Source organism: Hyperolius riggenbachi, chromosome 4 (genome assembly GCF_040937935.1).
Source record: "Hyperolius riggenbachi isolate aHypRig1 chromosome 4, aHypRig1.pri, whole genome shotgun sequence".
NCBI classification, from domain to species: domain Eukaryota; kingdom Metazoa; phylum Chordata; class Amphibia; order Anura; family Hyperoliidae; genus Hyperolius; species Hyperolius riggenbachi.
In genome coordinates, this window is record NC_090649.1 from 277309416 (window position 1) to 277332604 (window position 23189).

A 23189-nucleotide genomic window follows, 5' to 3' on the forward strand; every position below is an offset into this window, starting at 1 on the left:
TGATGGCAAATCGACCAGTGTATGGCTACCTTAACTTAGTTGGAGAGCTTAATGGCTTGTTTGCATAGAGATAACAACTGGAGTTTCTCAACTCTTCCTGTACTGGAAACAATTAGACTGATGTATCTGATCTTAATGTTTTATTTCTTAGCTGTACTACACATACAAATCATAATATCATAATTTTTTTTTTCGCTTCAGTGTCTCTTTAAATATGTCATATAGGAGACGCACACAGTGATATTTGAGAAGTGAAATAAAGTTTATTGGATTTAAAGAAAGTGTGCAATAATTGTTTAAACAAAATTAGGCAGGTGCATAAATTTGGGCACCACAAAAAAGAAATGAAATCAATATTTAGTAGATCCTCCTTTTGCAGAATTTACAGCCTCTAAACACTTCCTGTAGGTTCCAATGAGAGTCTGGATTCTGGTTGAAGGTATTTTGGACCATTCCTCTTTACAAAACATCTCTAGTTCATTCAGGTTAGATGGGTTCCGAGTATGGACAGCTTTCTTTAACCCACACCACAAATTTTCAATTATATTCAGGTCTGGGGACTGAGATCACCATTCCAGAACATTGTATTTATTCCTCTGCATGAATGCCTTAGTGGATTTTGAGCAGTATTTAGGGTCGTTCATTATCTTGTTGAAAGAACTATCCCCGACGCAGCTTCAGCTTTGTCACCGATTCCTGGACATTGGTCTCCAGAGTCTGCTGATACTGAGTGGAATCTATGCGTCCCTCAACTTTGACAAGATTCCCAGTCCCTGCACTGGCCACACAGCCCCACAGCATGATGGAACCACCACTATATTTTACTGTAGGTAACAGGTGTTTTTCTTGGAATGCTGTGTTCTTTTTCCTCCATGCATAATGCCCAAATAATTACATTTTAGTTTCATCAGTCCACAGCACCTTATTCCAAAATGAAACTGGCTTGTCCGAATGTGCTTTAGCATACCTCAAGCTGCTCTGTTTGTGCTGTGGGCAGAGAAAAGGCTTCCTCTGCATTACTCTCGCATACAGCATCTCCTTGTATAAAGTGCGCTGAATGGTTGAACAATGCACAGTGACTCCATCTGCAGCAAGATGATGTTGTAGGTCTTTGGTGCTGGTCTGTGAGTTGACTCTGACTGTTCCCACCATTCATGCTTCTATCTATCCGAAATTTTTCTTGGTCTGCCACTTCGAGCCTTAACTTGGACTGAGCCTGTGGTCTTCCATTTCCTCCTAACTGTGGAAACAGACAGCTGAAATCTCTGAGACAGCTTTCTGTATCCTTCCTCTAAACCATGATGGTGAACAATCTTTGCCTTCAGGTCATTTGAGAGTCATTTTGAGACCCTCATGTTGCTACTCTTCAGAGAAAATTAAAAAGGACGCTTACAATTGATCCCCTCAAATATTCTTTCTCATTATTGGATTCACCTGTGTATGTAGGTCAGAGGTCATTGAGCTTACCAAGCCAATTTGAGTTCCAATAATTAGTTCTAAAGGTTTTGAAATCTATAAATGACAACAGTGCCCAAAATTATGCACCTGCCTAATTTTGTTTAAACAATTATTGAGCACTTTCTGTAAATCCAATAAACTTCATATGTCTCCTATATGATATATTTAACTGCCATTTTTTTTATTGTAACAACCAACGATTTATACAGGAAAATCATGACGATTAACAAGGTTGCCCAAACTTTTGCATCCCACTGTATATGCCTGGCTGCTGTATTTTCCAACCTAAGTAGCACAGGTAGTCCCCAACTTGTGAACACCCAACTTATGAACGACCCACCAATACTAACAGACGAAAAACAGGAAATTTGATTCTGTACATTTTTTTTGTTCAAAAATACCTTGTAGTTTTTGAGAAAATCAATTTAAAAAAAAATTCCCAGAAAAAATGGTTTTTAAACCAGGTGACACAGTGAGAGGGCAGATGTGGCACAGAGGGGGACACTGAAGGCATAAGGGAAAAGAGGTGACATAGAGGGGGACACTGGAGGCACAGAAGAGGCTTAGGGGTCAGAGATGGCACAGTGTTTCGACATTAATAACGAACCTGCAATCCCCTCTCTCCTTCGTTAACCAGGGACAACCTATACTGGAATCCATGATCTGAATGCACAAGTGTAGCATAGACAACACTGAAGCAAAGATCAGCATGGGGGCAGGCAGATGGCATTTTTACAGAGAAACGGAGATGGCAGCCCTCAATATTATTCTTAGTCCTGGTGTCCTTGTAACATTTGATTTATTGAGTTTTGTCAACCATTTCTCAGCATACAGAAATTGACCTCCCTAAGAGTTGTAAGGGCGGCAAATGATAAGACTCCAGTATTATGTACAGTATGTCAAGCAATCCTTGCAGACACACACACACACACACATACACACATATACAGCTCATCCAAGTAGCAACACCTGTCTTATGAAGAAAAATGGGTAAAGAGGCGCCCAAGGTGAATAAAATACATTAAAAGCAACTAAAATATAAATAAATGAGGTGGCTTACCTCAATGATGACACACCCATATAGGAATGGATATTTATTAGTAAAAAATAAGCACAGGCAACGCGTTTCATGGGCACTCACCCACTTCCTCAGGCCAAATAAAGTGCCACTAAATGCCGGTAGCCAGATTCAAAGTGCCTTGAATCCGGCTACCGGCATTTAGTGGCACTTTATTTGGGCTGAGGAAGTGGGCGAGTTCCCACGAAATGCGTTGCCTGTGCTTTTTTTTAACTAATAAATATCCATTCCTATATGGGTGTGTCATTATTGAGGTAATCCACCTCATTTATTTATATTTTAGTTGCTTTTAATGTATTTTATTCACCTTGGGCGCCTCTTTACACCTTTTTATTGTGTATCACCCCATCCGTGGGGTGCTCCTACACCTGACCACTGGTGGTCTCTGACCCTACCTAGTTTGCCAGTGTGAGAGTTTTTTCAAAAGAGCGACCTTCGCCAGGTCTCCTGGTACCCCGAGTGGAGTCGGGTTTGTGCATCTCCACCTGCCTGCAGTGGTCGGTTGTCCTTCTGCAACCCGCCTTTGTGAGTATTATATTCACACTATTTAATGTATTCATAAATCTCTGTGACGTACTGCACCATCTGGGCTCCCGTTGTCTCTGTGTTTCTTTCCATAGGGTGCATATACTCACCCTCAACCTTCTTGACTTATGAAGAGGCAAGAAGACCAGGAGGCATACTACTGATGGAAAATACAGGAGCAATCAGCAACCCCACCCAAGAAAATTTTTTTATCTTGGCTGACAGCTATTCTCCAAAGCTCAGATAGCTGCACAAAAGACCTGTGCAAAAGTCAGAACATCACAGATTAAGTAGTTGTTTTGGGTAATATTTACTGTATCTAATGCTTGCATGAGGTTTAATACACTAGATAATTTATCTGATACGTTTGACCACTTTGGTTGAATCTTCCTTAAATCTATTCCCTGCTACATCAATGAGTGAGAAACCTTAAGGCCGCTTTCAGACTACCGATTGGCCCGGGGGTTTCACCACCAAAAACAGGCCTTTGGGGATTACCGCGGTAATATTCATTTGGCAGCCGGCCAAGCAGGAAGTGATGCTCACTTCCTGTGGCTGAGGCAATCATGTGCATGGAACTTGCGGCGGGTTTTTTTTCACACACACACACACGTCGCTGCAGAATCGAGCGGTAACGTACATTTGTTCTAGCATTGGGGATGTGGCGAAAATGTCACTTCCGTAGCATATCGCCGTACCACATTGGTATGAAAGTCCTCATAGACTTTCATTGCCCTGTAGTGAGGTACGGTAAAAATACCTCACCCTAAATCAATTGAAGTTTGTTGATATGAAGTAGAGGCTCTTATTTTGGAGAATCTGTGCCTTTAGGTGGTATGGAATAAAAATGATGGGGGCCCAAAACTTGATCTCTGAATAATTTCAAGAAGCATGGTGAAAGAATTGGCATGGGCTTGTGTATGCTCCTTAAGGCTCAGTTCACATTGGACTAAAATAGCGGACCGTAACGTAATGGACCCTAACGGAGGTGAACGGATCCTATGTTATTCAATGGGAGCTGTTCACATTGCTCCATTCGAACAGATCCATTTTCCACGTGCTGAATGGACCGCTTGCTTGGGTCTACAGTGATTTTTCAGGATCAGTGTGTCCATCGCATTTACCACGCTCTAACCAAACAAAGGGTCACCGATGCAAAATTGATGCCTTTAAACAACTGATCTGCTGCACAGATCAGTTTTTACAGGGAATAGTTTTTCAACTGTGCAAATGGGAAATAGGCCTAAGACATTCTTGAAAGTTAACAGGATTCTGGCAGCTTAGATGGTGGAGTGAGGTAGTTTTCACCAGAACATGCTGCATGCATACAGTATAGAGATATGATATGGAGGTGCCTAATTAACCAATTGCACAGATATTATTTGCACTTTTTATAAAGAGAGAAGGAACATACTGACTTTCTATCTGAATTATGTTATCGCTCACCTAGAGGCATCTGCCTGTAGTAAGACTGGTACGCTTGATCTGCAGGCATTATATATGACCTAAGGGTTTGTGGTTCATCCAGAGATTGTGTGTCCAGTATGTTTAAGTTTCTGGATGCATAGCCGAAGTCTTCGTTTGGAGGAAGGTTATATGGGTGCTGGGGAACGACATTGGGTGGAGGACTGGAGCCTCCTGCAGCTCCTCTGTAGAGAAACTGTGGGTTGTATCCAGAAGGAAGCTCTTCATTCATATTGGAATACATGGACTCGTCGTCCTCCTCTGGCATACTTCTGTTCATAACAGCCCTGGGTGGTAAAAATAAGAAAACAGTGACTGCAAGGCTTTTTGGCAAATGTATTATTTTGCATAATATGTAATAATATTCTAACATACTGGTAGACCCTCACAACTATTCTGATTAGTAATTGACCGGAAGGGAATGCAAATCTAATAGATACAACTGTACTATGGCTCATCCGACCTGTTGTTCCTGGCGAGTTCCAATCGGTTTCCTGTGCTACGTGACAGATATTTGATTTGATATCAGTATATCAATCAGTTACTCGACCATGTGCAAGACTGATTTACCGGTATATTTACCAGCATACCCGATCCCCTCATGACCAACAGTACATTGAATTAACGGTCGTTTTTGATCTGTTAGCTATGAATTCCTATCCAAACAATGGATAGTTCAATCACTCTGATTAGATTACTTGTAAAGTAATGGGTGGTCAGTCCAAGTCTTCTGTAGATTCCTGCTAGGTAGGGGTCGCACTAGCTCAAAATCACATAAAAAAAATACCAGCACTAATGCTTTTTTTTCTGCACGTTGTGTGCAATCCCCTACTGCTGCTCTCAGCTTGCTGTCACCCAACAATGCAGATTAGTCTGTGGAAGAACCACGATATACCGTAAGTGTGACCCATGCCTTAGAAGAATGATGTTTTGCATTTGCTTACCACCCACTTCATGTGTGCTTCTCATGTAGAGGACGCTTTGTTTCAGCTGCAATGATAATATGCTTATAAGGGGAAAAAATCACTAGGGGGCATAGTGGGGACAGAAGGAAGTAGTAGTCTTCATGTGTTTTGAGAGTAAATTTATCCTTTACATAATAAGACTTTTGCACTAGTTTTGCATGAATTTCCAGAGTCCAATGTCATACTGGTACTCGGGCAAAACTGTTGTTAAAGTAAGTGATTGATACCACTTCAAAAACTTGTGTAAAGCTGCCACACTGGGTGATTGAATTGTCAGCTTGTACTGTATGTGTTTTATTGCCCCATTCTCTTTCACAGCTGTCAGTCACATCTCTTCTGTGTAAAGCCCAGTCAGCAGCTATAGTGTGTGTGACGCAGCAAAGCAACATTCTTTTATGAAAGCAGGAGTAGCAGGACTGACTGTCTGACATAATTCAGTCCATCCTGCCCTAAGACATGCTCTGACTGCTATGTTAGCATTAAAATACATTTTGAGTCCCCCTTTTCTCTGTTAAAGCTGACACAATAAATTTTACCTCACTGAGAGGATTCTGTCACAGACTGCTCCAATTCTAAGAACACTACCTTACTCCTCTTGTTTTAAAACAGTTTTAGTAGGAAACTACGCCTCTTTGGAAGGGTGAGATTTCTAGAAACCTAAGATTTTCTCTCAGACACTACTGATAAATCTACCCCACAGAGTACAGAGAAGAGTTTCTACATACGGGCAGGGGGCAAATAGTGAGACAGCTAGGGACTGCAGTGGTAATAATACCTACTGGGGGTGGGGGAGAGGGGTAGGTATGACAGTGGAGACACTTAATACAGGGAGGGGGGAAGTTAGAGGCCCCAAAGACAGGGAGGGGTCCACAGTAGGAATGCTACAGTGGCAGAAAGGGGTCCACAGTGGTAATAAGTACAAGGAGGAGATCCAGGAGAGATAGTAACTACAGGGAAGGTTGTATAGGGGGATACAAACTACATTGAGGGGCTATAATGGGAAAATTAATGTAAGGGATGAAGCCACTATACAGGGGTGGGGTGCTGTGGGTCGCTTATTACATGGAGAAGGCCATAGTGGTAACACAATAGGGACAGGACATGGTAAAGGCAACAGTGACAATACTGTAGGGAGGTGTTGACATTAGGAATGCTACTGGGATAGAAAGGAGGGCACAGTGGTCATACTACCTACAAGGAGGGGATACTGGAGGGATGCTAGTTAAAGAGAACCCGAGGTGTGTTTAAAGAATGTTATCTGCATACAGAGGCTGGATCTGCCTATACAGCCCAGCCTCTGTTGCTATCCCAAACCCCACTAAGGTCCCCCTGCACTCTGCAATCCCTCATAAATCACAGCCGGGCTGTGAGGCTGTGTTTACATCTGTAGTGTCAGTCTCAGCTGCTCCCCCGCCTCCTGCATAGCTCCAGTCCCTGCCCCCGTCCCTTCCCTCCAATCAGTGGGGAGGGAAGGGACGCAGGCGGGGACTGGAGTTCTGTAGGAGGCGGGGAGAGCAGCAGACTGACACTATAGAGCTAAACACAGCCAGCTCTGACAAGCTGTTTGTCAGCAGCATGGCTGTGATTTATGAGGGATTGCAGAGTGCAGGGGGACCTTAGGGGGGTTTGAGATAGCAACAGAGGCTGGGCTGTATAGGCAGATCCAGCCTCTGTATGCAGATAATATTCTTCAAACCCACCTCGGGTTCTCTTTAAAGGAAGTGGGGTAGTGCAAGGATATTAAATACAGAGAGGAAGCCACAGTGAGGTTACTAATTTCAGGTAAAGGCCACAGTGGTGATACTAACTGCACTTTTTCTTATGTTCTGCCTTTCTGCAAACATCTACAAGTTGCATTGCAATATGCATCCTCCCAGTGTACCACACTCCATATTCATTTCACCTGCTCTGCTTTCCTCACCTTACTCAGCTTCTCATGAACTGTTAGCTCTCCTGAAGTCTCTCTCTCCCTCCAGCAGCTCAAAAACCTCACAAACATTTAAATCCCATTCACATTTGCTTACTCTCTCCCTCCTACTCTTACTTGCAGCTGGTGATATATCACCCAATCCTGGGCCACAGCCTGCTGCCCGACAAGCATCCCCTGCTGACCTGCTTCATACACTTCACAGCCCTCTGTCCACAAATAACCTCAACACCCATCCTCGCTCCAACCTTATTTCCATCCATCCCACCCACAAACACATACTCCCCCTACCCTGCGGTCTCTGGAATGCCAGATCCGTCCGCAATAAACTTACAGCAGTCCACGACCTCTTCCTCTCCAAATCCCTCACCATCCTCGCACTCACTGAGACATGGCTCACCCCCTCTGACTCTGCCGCAGAGGCTGCCCTCTCCTACGGGGGGCTTCACCTCAGTCACACCCCCAGACCAGACAACAGGACCGAGGGAGGGGTGGGTCTGCTCCTCTCCCCATCCTGCACCTTCCGTGTCCTCACCCCACCTACCTCTCTACAATTCACATCATTTGAGGCCCACACCATCCGCCTCTACCACCCCCTACCTGCCATTGTTGCGGTCTTATACCGCCCTCCAGGCTCCACCCCACAATTTCTCGATGACCTTGCCTCCTGGCTCCCTCACATCCTCTCCTCTTACCTCCACACCATCATCCTTGAGGATTTCAATATTCCCATCGATGAAGCCCAGAGCTCCGCTGTGACCCGGCTACTCACCATTGCCAACTCACTTGGACTAGTACAACACGCCAACACCCCCACTCACACTGCAGGTCACACTCTCAACCTTATATTCACTAAATCCACCACCATTGCAGACCTTGACATCGCACCCTTTCCACCCTCAGACCATCACCTTCTCACCTTCAACCTCCTAACGAAAGGCACCTCCAAATTACCCACCCATCCACCTGGTCGATGGCAGCAAGACCTACGCAAGCTCAACCCTAGTGTCCTTGCTGACCCCTCCATGCTCTCTCCTCCACTCTCCCCACCCTTACCTGTCCTAATCTTGCTGCAGCTCAGTATCGCCAAACTCTCCCATCAGCCCTAGAGAAAGCTGCTCCACCAATATTTCGCCGCAACCGACCCCCTAACCCCCAGCCCTGGCGCACTACCCATACTCGCAACCTCCAGAGGAAAACACGCGCCACTGAACGGAAATGGAGAAAAACTAGACTTAACCAGGATTTCCTACAGTACAAGACCAGCCTGCTGCAGTTCCACACTGCCCTTGCTCATGCGAAGCAGGAATACTTTACCAAGCTCATCGGAGCACAAGCTTCCAACCCCCGGTGTCTTTTTGCCACTTTCAACTCCCTGCTTAAACCGCCCCCCACCCTCCGTTTCCTCCCTCTCTGCCACAGATTTAGCCACCCACTTCACCAACAAAATTGTCTCCATCCACCAGGAAATATCCAATCTCCAATCTTCACCTCCCACCCCCTCCCAACCAGCTCCTCCTCCACCCTATCTTCCCCTCACATCCTTCACTCCTACTACCACTGAGGAAGTCAACCACCTACTGCAGACTTCCCATACCACTACTTCCCCCCTTGACCCCATCCCTTCTGATTTACTCCAGCCTCACTTCACGGAATTGGGCCCCAGTCCTCACTACCCTGTTCAACCTCTCCCTATCCACAGGTACCTTCCCCTCAGACTTCAAGCAGGCCACTGTACTACCCCTGCTCAAGAAACCCTCCCTCGACCCCTCGCTACCCTCCAACTACCGACCTATCTCCCTCCTCTCCTTTGCCTCAAAACTCCTTGAGCGTCTGGTTCACAAACGCCTGACCCAGTACCTCAATGCCAACTCACTGCTAGACCCACTCCAATCTAGATTTTGGCCTGCCCACTCAACCGAAACTGCTCTCACCAAAGTGGTCAATGACCTTGCCTTAGCTAAAGCTGAAGGTGAATGCTCCATTCTCCTCCTCCTTGACCTGTCAGCAGCTTTTGACACAGTAGATCATCCCCTACTCCTCCAGTCCCTCCAGTCCTTGGGCATTCACGATCTCGCCCTGTCCTGGCTTTCATCCTACCTCTCCAACCGCTCCTTCACGACCGCCTTCAATGAGTCCTCGTCCACCCCCAACCACCTCTCGGTGGGAGTCCCCCAAGGTTCGGTCCTTGACCCCCTACTGTTCACCCTATACACATCCTCCATTGGCAAGGTTATCTCCTCCATGGGTTTTAACTATCATCTGTATGCAGATGACACCCAGGTCTACCTCCACACCCCTGACATATCCACCACTACCATGGACAAGGTCTCCTCCTGCCTATCAGCCATCTCCTCCTGGATGTCCGCTAGGTTCCTGAAACTAAATCTAGACAAAACGGAATTTATGATCTTCGGTCATGCACGAACCTCCCAGATGTGCATGTCACTGTTAACCACACTACCATTCGCCCTACCTCTCAAGCTCGCTGTCTGGGTGTCACCCTGGACTCTGCACTCTCCTTCACTTCCCACATCCAAAACCTCACAAAGTCCTGCAACTTCCACCTTCGTAACATCTGTAAGATTCGCCCTTTTCTGACCTCTGCCACCACCAAACTCCTCATCCATGCCCTCATAATTTCCCGCCTTGACTACTGCAATGCCCTGCTGTCTGGTCTCCCTATGACCTGAACAGCCCCACTGCAGTCCATCATGAATGCGGCAGCCAGAATTATCCACTGCTCCCATCGCTCCGCCACGGCAGATCCCCTCCTAGAATCCCTCCACTGGCTTCCTATCCAGTCCAGAATCAGATTTAAGATACTGTGTCTGACCTACAAATCTGTCCACAAAACCTGTCCAACCTACATTTCCGATCTTATTTAGAGGTACACACCTAGCCGCTCACGCCACTCTTCCAATGAACTTCGCCTAACCGCCCCCCGCATCACCCAGTCCCATGCACGCCTCCAGGACTTCTCAAGAGCTGCTCCAACACTATGGAACTCCCTACCTCCACCCATTAGGGCAGCCCCCTTCTTCAACATCTTCAAGTAAGCCCTCAAAACTCACCTTTTCACTCTGGCCTACTACCCCTCACAAGTGCTCTAAACCTACAGCTGAATTCTGGTCCCCTACCATTCGTGTCCATACCTCTCCCTCTAGATTGTAAGCCTTTGGGCAGGGTCCTACTCCTTTTGTGTCCTACCTGATCTTGCACCTCTATTACTGTGAACCCATGCTATGCATCTGAGTGAACCTAACTTGCCTAATCTCCATGCTCCATCCAGTGACTGACTAAGCATTACCTGGTACTCATACTATGGTGTGTGATCTGGTTTTCTTGTATTCCTGTATCGTCATACTGCTGTATGTCACCCCTAAATATTGTCTGTAACCTAAATTAATGTTCAGCGCTGCGTAATATGTTGGCGCTTTATAAATTCAATAAATAATAATAATAATTAGGGGAGACACTAACTACAGGGGAAGGACAAAGGGGGACACTTAAGGGTTGGGCTACAGGGGTTGTAGTAGTAGTAGTAAACATGTGGAGAAAACAGGGGAGGATACTAACTATAGAGGAGAGGGCACAGAGTTTTGAGCACAGAGTTTTGAGCCCAATTAGGTTTTAATCTGGCTCTGGTTAATTTTAAAAGCCTTTATTTGGCGTTGACAACAAAGCTACTGGCTGGGTTGACCCCAACTACATGTGGTAAGTAATGAAGAAAAACTTTGTTATTTCTTTAAATGATCACTCTGCAGAGCAGGCAGCACTGTCTATCTATCGGAACCAATGTAAATAGAGCCATTTTAACTCAGCTTGCAGTGGTCTTGCTTCAATTCACTGCTAGAAGAATGCCTGTTACCACCAGGTAAGGGTGGGACAAATATTCTAGATACAAGCCAATGGAGTCTGTCTTATGTAGAATAACAAAAGACCACGCTTCTTGGGGTTGATTAAAAAAAAACGTTATGAATAGATCCTTAAAATAACAATTTAACATTTTAAAAAGGAAAATCAATTTCTCAAAACCAATTGCGCACAATTAACTACAATATTACTTCTTTTTATTACTTTTTTGCTTACTGAGTGCTTAAAAGATTTTAAATTGACTTGAATTGATTTGTTGAAAAACAAAACAAGTGAGTTAATTCATGAGAAACATATTGTGAATTACCTAGCTTGTCTTATAATACCTCGTACACACAACAGCGAGAGTGTCATTTATATGTGTCAAATACCTCCCACCCCTCCCTGTATGAAAACATAAGTGTAATGTCTCTTTTCTCAAGTAACCACAGTTCACAGAAGCTACAGGAAACTTAAAATGAGGCCAATATCTCTGTCTCTAAACACACCTCCTCATAAGAGGCAAATAGATTTATTGACATGTGAGGTTCACTCCTCACCTAACATGTTACCTCTTAAGGGGAATAATGTTTTTACATCTGAAGTAAACATTTTATCTGTGTTTCCACTAGTACATTTTATTAAAGAGGAACTGAAGTAAGAGGGATACGGAGGCTGCCATATTTATTTCCTTTTAACCAGTTCACCCCCAAGGGTTTTTATCCTAACGGACCAGAGCAATTTTCAGTTGTCAGTGCTCCTCCCTTTTATTCCCTAATAACTTTATTACTACTTATCACAAGAAAATGATCTATACCTCGTTTTTTTCACCACCAATTAGGCTTTCTGTGGATAGTACATTTTGCTAAGAATTTTTTTTATTCTACATGCGTTTTAATGAGAAAAACAGAAAAAAAAGAAAAAAATCATTATTTCTCAGTTTTCAACCATTATAGTTTTAAAATTAAACATTCTCCTGTGGATAAAACAAACACGTTTTATTTGCCAAGTTGTCCCGATTATTAAACAGTTTAAATGATGTCCCTATCACAATGTATGGCGACAGTATATTATTTTAAAAATATAAGTGTTATTTTTCTGTTGTGTTGTTTTTTATTCTGGCCATAATTACAAGCCCCTATGTAATAAATTAAAATTAATTTCCCCCCATAAAATATAAATTAACAAAGCTGAGTCCCTAAGGCAACTATTTATTTATTTTTTTTAGCTGATTTTTTTTTTTTTTTACAAGTGTTTTTTTTTTTGGGAGGGGGGGTGGGGGGGAGGGTTGGAAGTGTAATTTTATTAAGATCTGTATGTACTTGAAAATTAATATATTTTGTAGGTGTAATATACTTTTTGGCCACAAGATGGCGCTAGTGAACACTCATAGGAAATGTTCACTTTTTTTTTTTCCTTCACTTTATTTAATTGTTACATTTCCTGTTATTGTGAATGGACGTAGCCGCTGTTCGCGGTCACGTCCATTCACTCCAGGCACTGCGATTGGGTAGAGGACCGTCCGGTCCTCTTCCCCAATAACCCAGCACGGAAGCCCGACGTAAACAGCGGCGGTAGCGGCGCACACACGGCGGTAGCATCGGCGGGAACGCGGGACATATTAAAACGTCATGTTGCTGTTAATAGCGGTAAGCATGACGTTTTAATACGTTAGGATGTCAGTAAATGGTTAATCATTACCAGTTGCCTGGCAGCCCTGCTGGTCTATTTCTCTGCAGTAGTATCCGAATAACACCAAAAACAACCATGCAGCTAGTCTTGTCAGATCTGACTTTAAAGTCTGAAGCCCCTGATCTGCTGCATGCTTGTTCAGGGGCTATGGCTAATAGTATTAGAGGCAGAGGACCAGCAGAGCTGCCAGGCAATTGGTATTGATTAAAAGGAAATAAATATGGCAGCCTCCGTATACCTCCTACTTCAGTTTCCCTTTAATCATTTTTCCACATGCAAAAACTATGGCCCATATTCAATACACCAGTTTCCTCCTAGGTAATATTTTACTTACTTTAACTTCTCAAAAAAAATGCCATTTAGTCTACCAGCAAGCAAAAATAATACTCTTTTTTTTTTCAGCATTTTTTCATCTAAAGAATACCGAAAAGTTATTTTAAACTGGAGATAAATTATTTACTCCTAGGAGAAAATGTAGGGGAAAGAGGGAATTGAATAAGCCAATATATCTTAGAACACAATAGAACATGTGAGGCAAACTCCTCTCTTTCTAAATATGTTACCACATAAGGGATATAATTAATTAAAATATATTAATATTGCTGTATGCAGGCAGAGCATGGCAATTTTACCAGTACTTACACCACTTACGGTATGTAGTGCAACATGTGTGAGGTAACTGACAAAAGTATCAGTAGAATTCCTGTGCTCTGCTTGAGCATGGCAATTCTGTGAATCAACCTCAAGAAGTGATAACTATTAATGACATGTCAGACAAATATCTCCCCCTCTAACACATTAGCCCATATGCAATAAACTTTTTCTCCTAGGAGATCATTTTTCATCTTGTCATAAAAACTCTTTTAAACCACCAGCAAGGAAGAATATACTACTCAAAATAATTTTGATAGTACTTTTTCACCAACTTTTAGGTACTTTTTACATTGTAAAATGCTTCAAAGTTATTTTAAAGAGAATGTGAAAATTTTCTCCTAAGAGATAACTCGGGAGAACGAGTTAATTGCAAATGAGCCATTACCTCATAAGAGCATCAAAATATGTCAAAACTGTCTGATAACCATGCTCAAATGCATATGTTATTTCCATGGTGTAGTTTGGCCACATTTGCTTAGGGTTGATTCACAAGATTTGTCTAATGTAACAATTTTTTCACCATATAAATTAAAATGTATCTTTCTTTGGCCCTACTCAAATAACTTTTTCTCCTGAGTTTTCTCTCAAGAGATACATTTTCATTGATTCTAAAAAAATAAGATTTTAGCACTTGAAAAAGTACTAAAAAGTAGGTAAAATAAAACTTTTTTTTATACTTTTTTTTGCATGCTGGGAGGTTCAAAGGTATTTTATTGGTGGGATTTGAATATTTCTCCTTGGAGAAAAGTCAGGAGAAATGTTAATAGGATATGGGCCTTTAACTGTCTTAACTCACGATTTATCTCTCCTTGGGGTTGATTTCCTGACAGCTGGTAATATTGCCGTGCACAGACAATGCATGGCAATACTACTGGTACTTATGCCTGCAGAGTACCGAACGTTGCACAATTAGCGGAACCAGCGGTACATGAGTAACGCAAGCCTTGCTACAGTAACATACATTACTCTACTTGTGCGACAGTTGTTACTATAGCCGAGTGTTACCATAGCAACAATTGCAGTGTCAATGTACCAGCTATTAGTGGATTAACCCTTTTATCTCTGTTCTTCTACAATCTCCCCCAGTAATAGGCTCCAGTTATGCCGGTTGCTCTGCACTGCACATGTGTGGCCCGGCATGTGCCCTCATCATGCTCCAGTTGCCAGGATCGTTCTGCGCCTGCATAGGTAGTACTGCGCATGCGCAGTACAGCTCAATTGATGTGACTGAAGCCTATTGCCGGGGAAAATTGTAGAATCTATGTAGATAAACAATGTAAATGATTAGAGCCGCCGGGGAGGACAGTGAGGGAACCCCCGGAGTACATGGGGCTGGAGGAAGCCCCAGGTAAGTATAAATGCTGTTATGTACGTTGTCTCAGGTTTGCTTTAAATGTACAGTCTAGCCAAAGCTATGTAGTAGTAGAAGGTTACCCTGAGTAAATGTACTTTAGGTACTCACTTGTATTACATAGAAGCAGTAAGATTGTACAATCACGATTGTATAATTATTGGGCACCTTTAGCTTTTGAAATACCTTTCTTAGCAGTATATTCACAAAAGGTTGGTAAACGTTACAGGCAGAGACAAAACGTGTACATTTTACCAGGTGTACTCGTTCTATATAAACATGGATTGCGTACATTGCTTGTATAGTGGCCATTTGCGCATCATGTGTTATACAAGCAAACTACATGTTTTGTGTATAACAAGCATTATGCAAATTATGAATTCATTCTCATTATTGTTAAAGAGACTCTGTAACATCAAAAACCTCCCCTGGGGGGTACTCACCTCGGGTGGGGGAAGCCTCCAGATCCTAATGAGGCTTCCCACGCCGTCCTCTGTCCCACAGGGGTCTCGCTGCAGCCCTCCGAACAGCCGGCGACAGACCCGACTGTAGCTTTAATATTTACCTTTGCTGGCTCCAGCGGGGGCGCTGTGGCTGCTTTCGGCACGGAAATAGACGGAAATACCCGATCTCCGTCGGGTCCGCTCTACTGCGCAGGCGCCGGAAACTTGCGCCTGCGCAGTAGAGCAGACCCGACGGCGATTGGGTATTTCCGCTTACTTCGGAGCCGACAGCCGTCAGAGCGCCTGCGCAGGAGCCGGGAAGGTAAATATTGACGTCACCGCTGCACGGAGGGCTGCAGCGAGACCCCTGAGGGATGGAGGATGGCGTGGGAAGCCTCATTAGGATCTGGAGGCTTCCCCCACCCGAGGTGAGTACCCCCCAGGGGACGTTTTGTCGTTACAGTTCCTCTTTAAGGTGAATAATAATGTTAAATAAAGTAAGATTTAGGCCTTGTTCACACTGGTCAGTTGCTTTGTGGAATAATTCTGCATGCCCTGAACTATTTACACCGGCATTCCACAAAATAGTCAACGGCTCCTTACAAGAAGGGTGGTTTCCCTCTAGGCAGTGGCTGGATGGTGTACTGGTTAAGGGCTCTGCCTCTGACATGGGAGACCTGGGTTCGAATCTCGGCTCTGCCGGTTCAGTAAGCCAGTAATTCAGTAAGGAGTTCATTGGGCAAGACTCCCTAACACTGCTACTGCCTACTGAGTGCGCTCTAGTGGCTGCCTCGCAAGCGCTTTGAGTCCGACAGGAGAAAGGCGCTATACAAATACTGCCATTATTATTATTATTATTATTATTCTGAAAGAAGCAATCGTCAGGCCTCTACTCAAGAAACCATCCTTAGACCCAGATGCTCTAAACAGCTACAGACCTGTCTCAAACCTCCCCTTTCTGGGAAAAGTTATCGAAAAGGCTGTCCACCTCCAACTTGAAGCCAGGCTCTCCAGAAACAACATCCTTGACCCTCTTCAATCTGGCTTCAGGAAATATCACAGCTGTGAAACAGCCCTCACCCAGATTTGCAATGATCTGCTCATTGCAAGAGACAAGGGTCAATGTTCCATCCTGATTTTGCTCGACCTCTCAGCGGCTTTTGACACAGTCGATCATGAAATCTTGCTCAACAGGCTACAAGAGTACTGTGGCATAGATGGCATTGTTCTCCGGTGGTTCAACTCCTTCCTGGCTGGCAGAACACAAAGGGTAGCCTTAGGGCCCTTCCTCTCCAACCCTGTACCACTAAAATACGGTGTACCTCAGGGCGCAATATTATCCCCTTTACTGTTCACCATATACTGTACATGCTGCCATTTGGAGAAATCATACAAAAACATGGCCTGACATATCATTGCTATGCTGATGACACCCAGCTATATTTGTCATTCAAACCTGACGTCACAGACCCTACTCCACAAATAAACGCATGCTTAGCTGAGCTTCAGGAGTGGATGAGTAATAATTGGCTAAAATGCTGACAAAACTGAGGTTCTTGTTATCGAGGGCCAGGGCTCAACAGCAAAGCATCCCCAGTCTCAACCAACACCGCTAAGGATAGGGAGCTCAGACCTGAACAACTCAGACTGTGTGCGCAGCCTGGGAGTACTGATTGATGGGAAATTAAGCTTCAGGAATCAAATCTCAGCTGTTGTGAAACATTCCTTCTTTCACCTAAGGAATATTGCAAGGATTAAACACCTAATTCCTTCAGAGGATCTTCCAACCCTAGTTCATGCCTTCGTCACATCAAGGTTAGACTACTGCAACGTCCTCTACACAGGCCTGCATAAGAAAGACTTACGCCGCCTGCAATTAGTACAGAATGCCGCCGCAAGGCTGTTAACGAGCCAACCCCGCCATTGCCACATAACACCAACCCTGAGCTCACTCCACTGGCTACCGATAAAATGGAGAATTCTGTTTAAGATTGGCTTACTGACATTCAAATCCTTGCACAATCTGGGCCCTGGATACCTGAAGGACTTGTTGCAACTACATCACCCCCCCCCCCCCAATCTTAGATCAAAAGGACGTAACACCTTAGTCACCCCCAGAGTCCACCTCAAAACCTTTGGAGACAGAGCCTTTTGTCATGCTGCCCCCACACTTTGGAACTCCCTGCCACACCCAATCAGGACAGCCCCATCCCTGGAAGCATTTAAGTGTAAACTGAAAACCTACCTCTTCAGTCTGGCATTCATGAACATCTGACTATCTCCTCTGTAACCCAACCCAGCTTGCAACCCTGTATTAATCTGAGACACAGCTATGCGCTTTGAGTCCCATGGGAAAAAAGCGCTTTACAAATGTTATTGTATTATGTCAACTCACTGCCTATACAATTCTATGGGCCTGTTCACAGTAACGGATCGTGTTATTATAACTCGCTGCATGCAGGTTTTGTATTAAAGTCTATGTCCAGTCTTCATTGGCGGTCACAGTCATTTTAACGCGTGCGTTATACAACTGACCACTGTAAACCTAGCCTAAATCTTTGTGAATGAACCCCATTAGGCTTCATTTACACATCCCAGACACTGCATACAGCATTCATTTGGGTGCCCTTAAAGTGAATGGGAACCGCATTTTAAAAAATGAGACAGATACTTACCCAAGGAGAGGGAAGGTTCTGGGTCCCATAGAGCCTTCCAGCTCCTCTCCTGGTCCCCTCGTTCCGGTGCTGGCTCGCCCGGTAGCAGTATTTGACTAATTTAGTAAAATACTGCTTTATCCAGCCGAAGGAGGCTTCAGAAGTCTTTAGGGAGCCCGAGTGCTCCTGAAGAAGGGCGGCCCTGTACTGCACCTGCGCAAGCACGCTCTCTTGCACGCTCACGTGTGTGCAGTATGGAGCCGCACGTCTTCAGGAGGACACGGCTCCCGAAGACTTCCAAATACCCTTTCGGCGGGGGATTGAAACGGGGGGGAGCCAGCACAGGATAGAGGGCACCGAGAGAGGAGACGGAAGGCTCTATACAACCCAGAGCCTTCCCTCTCCTTAGGTAAGTATTTGCTTCATTTTTTTTTAAATGCGGTTCCCATTCACTTTAAATGTGATGCCTTTTGCATATTGTTATGAATTGATAAATTCACATGCAGTTGTGGGGCATTCAAACACTACATTTAAAGGACAACCGAGGTGAGAGGGATGTAGTGGCTGCCAAATTGATTTCCTTTTAAAGAATATCAGTTAACTGTCATCCTGTTAATCTTTCATGCATCAGTAGTGTCAATCATACACCTGAAAGAAGCATGCAGCAATTCCAGTCAAACTTCAGTCAAATATTTGATTTGCCTGCTTGTTTAAAGTCTATTGCTAAACATACTGCAGGCGGAGGATGTGCAGGACAGCCAGACAGTTGAAAATAATATGGCAATCTCCATATCCCTCTCACTTCATGTATTCTTTAAATAGGGAGAATCCGTCTATATAAACTGGGCCTAATGTAACTGCAGAGACATATAAATGAATCCCAGGAATGCAGATTGCAACACAGTTGATCACATGGTTATAGCCTTGCATAGAAACTTCTGAAAAAAAGAGGATTAATCCACATTTTATTCTCATACATATGGCAGAATAAAGGGAGATTGTTCCCCATGTTACTTTCAGTTTGAGACTAGACTTCATAGCTTTTCCCTTTTTACACTAAAATGGTCAAACATTGAAAGCACATAAAAAAAAAAGAATTCAAGTAAATAGTCTCCATGTTTCAGAACTAACCTGGAAACGAGTGGTCTTCAGATGTAGGAAGGTTTGTGGCACCCCGTGCTGTAGCTGCGTATATCAGGTCTCAGATGTAACTCTACAACCAGGAAGAGGAACTGCTTTTCAACCTTATGCAAATCCTAAGTAAAGTCTCCCCTCCCTGTGAGTTTACAAAAAGCTAGAATTACAGGTTAGTCAGCAGGACAAGTGAGCAGCAGAGCACACAGTGGGTGTGTTTACCCCACTTACTAACATTGTAGAACTTGCTTGTAGAGACACTGTAATGACTCTAACTATTATTATGTGAATTATGTGTTTAGCTCTGACACATTTTCCACAGCATTCTTATTGCATAGATCTATTCATGTTCTTTTTTTTTCCTCAATGGGTTAAAACTATCATGAAAAACTGTTACATTTGCAATACAGATGTACATATTTATATAAGATGCATGAGGGGCAAACCCAGGATTTTGAAGGGGGTGATTCCTGAAAGGTCTCCCTCAGCCACACACAATACAGTATAATAATATGGTAGGACATCATGCTGGGTACACAAAATGCAATTTCCCGATCCTAACAGGATCTGACAATTACTTCCTAAATGTCCAATCTGCTCCTGATCGACAATGAGAGCAATCAGGAGCAGTTTGGATACAGATAATAGTGAGGACAGCTGACATTGCTAATGAAGGTGAAAGTGAAGCATTCCCACAGCAGGAGCACAGGGCTGTGCTCATACCTGGCTCTATTAAGTTCCCCAGAGCTGCTCCATGCTCTGTAAACACGCTGCTGCTCCATGCTCTGTACCCACGCTGCTGCTCCATGCTCTGTACACATGCTGCTGCTCCATGCTCTGTACACACACTGTTGCTCCATGCTTTGTACACGCGCTGCTGCTCTATGCTCTGTACACACACTGCTGTTTCATGCTCTGTACACACACTGCTGCTCCATGCTCTGTACACACGATGCTGCTCCATGCTCTGTACACACGCTGCTGCTCCATGCTCTGTACACACTCTGCTGCTCTATACTCTGTACAAACGCTGCTGCTCCATGCTCTGTACACATGCTGCTGCTCCTTGCTCTGTACACACGCTGCCGCTCCATGCTCTGTACACACGCTGCTGCTCCATACTCTGCACTCACTGCTGCTCCATGCTCTGTACACACACTGCTGCTACATGCTCTGTACACACCCTGCTGATACATGCTCTGTACACATCCTGCTGCTCCATGCTCTGTACACGCGCTGCTGCTCCATGCTCTGTACACACTGTGCTGCTCCATGCTCTGTACACACACTGCTGCTTCATGCTCTTTACACATGCCTCTGCTCCATCCAAAGTCAACTGTAGCAGGGAAAGAAAGGGGGCAGTGCTGTGAGCTGCAGTGGGCCGCCACGCGTACCTTTGCACACATTCCTGCTGGTGCAGGAATCTATTTCGGACATTAACACGTACATTTTTTAGCGTATATATATATATATATATATATATATATATATATATATATATATATTTGTATATATATATATATATATATATATATATATATATATATATATATATATATATATATATATATATATATATGTATATATATATGTTTGGGTACTATGGGGGAGTGTGGGAGGGAAATGGTTAATTTTAGATGTAAGTGTAGGTACTTTTATTAAATAAAATGTGTAGTGATGTAGTTTTACTATTCGGCCACGAGATGTCCTCAGTCATTATTTCCGATTCGCGTACGTAAGGTCGTTAATCGGAAATAATGCGTAATCTATCTAATAGATGCCAGCGTTCATTGCCTTTGGTGTAACTGTCCTCGGATCCTTGAAAGACTTTAAAGAGGAACTCCAGTGAAAATAATGTAATAAAAAAAAGTGCTTCATTTTTACAATAATTATGTATACATGATTTAGTCAGTGTTTGCTCATTGTAAAATCTTTCCTCTCCCAGATTCACATTCTGACTTGTATTACATGGTGACATTGTTACTGTGGGCAGATTATGGAGCTGTTTCTAGCTGGTCTGGCTTTAACAGACAGCTATTTCCTGTCTGAACATTGTTACATTGTGACAGTTTGCCCAGAGTACCGTACGGTACCAGAGCCTCTTGTGGGAGGGGTTTCAGCACAAAATCAGTCATACAGCGCCCCCTGATGGTCTGTTTGTGAAAATCATTATTTTTCTCATGTAAAAGTGGGTATCAGCTACTGATTGGGATAAAGTTCAATTCTTGGTCGGAGTTTCTCTTTAAGAACATTCCGCTGGTACAAAAATAACTTTCTTTATTGGTAACATCATCAGGGTAGGGAATCAGGAATAAAGATGATCACAGTTTTAGTATTATTGGTGGCTGAATATGGCGATTTGAGTGGTAGAAAGCGTAGAAAGCGATTTCAAGCATAGAAAGCGGTAGAACTAGGGGCAAACATACAAAAACAGTATTTAGTATAGATTCTAACATATAACCACTAACATTGTCATTAGCAGCATGATCAGTATACATAAACCAAGATAGCTCACCTATTTTGGCCTCATAGGATCTTAAGGGCAGTTTCTCTGCTCTGTCTCTCTCATAAGCTCTGAAGATTCTGTCTGTAAGATGGCTGCTGACATGTCTGGATAAAAGATTCTAGAAGATCTCAGAGTGAGGCTGGGTTCTGATTGGACTAGAGTGTCAGGTGACTGGAGTACTCAGATTAACCCTGTAATGTCATGTGCTTAGCTAGCTATATTATAGCTGATGCTGCAGGCTGTTACTCTACACACAAATGAACTTTAACAGCAGGCTAACTTTTCTGCTTATCATACAACAGACCTATATAGGTATATATGTATATTGTTCTGTACAGAAAACTAGCACTAAATTGCTATAAACCTCTCTTATTAGCAGTGACTATGTATTATGCTGTTCAGATGTTTGATTGGCTTGGGCGGGCAGCTACATTGGGGACTTAGATTAATCAATGCATTCCCATTCATTCATGTTCCCGCTAACCAGTGGTAACGGAAGCGGCCATCCGCTCTCATTGACTAATTTTCGCGGCCCTGGGACTTCAAATGAAGTTTCCCAGGACGTGATTATACTGCACCTGGTGCAGTAAGTAGTTAATGTAAACTTAAAATGTATTAGGTAGAATGACTTTTATACAACCCACCACACACCATTCAATTTCTAACAAAATTGATCTGGTTTTTCCAACCACTCTGGGTAAAATCAAACAGAAAAAATGTAAGATGTGTAGCCACCATAAGGGTTAGTTATTATTTAAGAGGGTTAGAGGATAGAGTAGGGTATTGGCAAATTATGTATATCAGTTGGAATTAAGCATCAGGAAGGGGTTCATATTACGGGGGAATTTAGGGTTAGGCATCAGGAATCAGAAGGGAGGTTAGGGTCAGGCATCAAGTACAGGTTAACAAAAAGGGCAGGGATAAGCAGTGATTTTTAAGGCACCTTTCACACATAACAATTTTTGTGCAATGTGCATTTTTATGAATTCATGTTGGCTGTACATCTAATGCAAGTCAATGGCATTTTTCAAATGTAAATTTTTTGCAGAAAAAACTTTGACCGCGTACCAATGTAAGTCAACGGAATTGCAGAAAATGTGCATTTGGTATGCGAAAACTTGTATGCAATCTCATGTACAAAATCAAAAATGCAAAAAAATGCATACATAAGTGCACAAAAAATTAAATTGGGCCAGAAAAAAAATTGTCTTAGTTGCACTGCAATGTCATCACAAGGCAGCTTGCTCAGTGTGAAAGGGCCCTAAGGGGCTGTTGCACTAACTGACGATAATATTGCTGTGCACAGGCAGTGCATGGCAATATTACTATAACTACCGCCAGCTCGAACATCACTATGGTAACTCGCGTTACGCTACTTGTGTTAACTTAGTAACACTCGTGTTAATCATGTACCACGGGTCACGCTATTAGCATAAGGCATGATAAATTAAAATTTCAGTAACTACTCTTTGTTACATAAACG

General features: G+C 43.4%; 1 protein-coding gene across 1 annotated transcript in view; it reads right to left on the bottom strand.

Annotated features, from left to right (window-relative positions):
• TRAF3IP2 (TRAF3 interacting protein 2) overlaps positions 1–19338 on the bottom strand; it is a 55220-nt gene extending 35882 nt beyond the window's left edge. The window contains exons 1-2 of the mRNA XM_068231313.1: positions 19198–19338; positions 4508–4812 (exon numbers count right to left, since the gene is read on the bottom strand). Coding sequence (XP_068087414.1) covers positions 4508–4805 — 298 coding nt within the window. The 5' untranslated portion in view covers positions 4806–4812; positions 19198–19338. The remainder of the gene's footprint in view (positions 1–4507; positions 4813–19197) is intronic.
• Positions 19339–23189: the final 3851 nt, after the last annotated feature.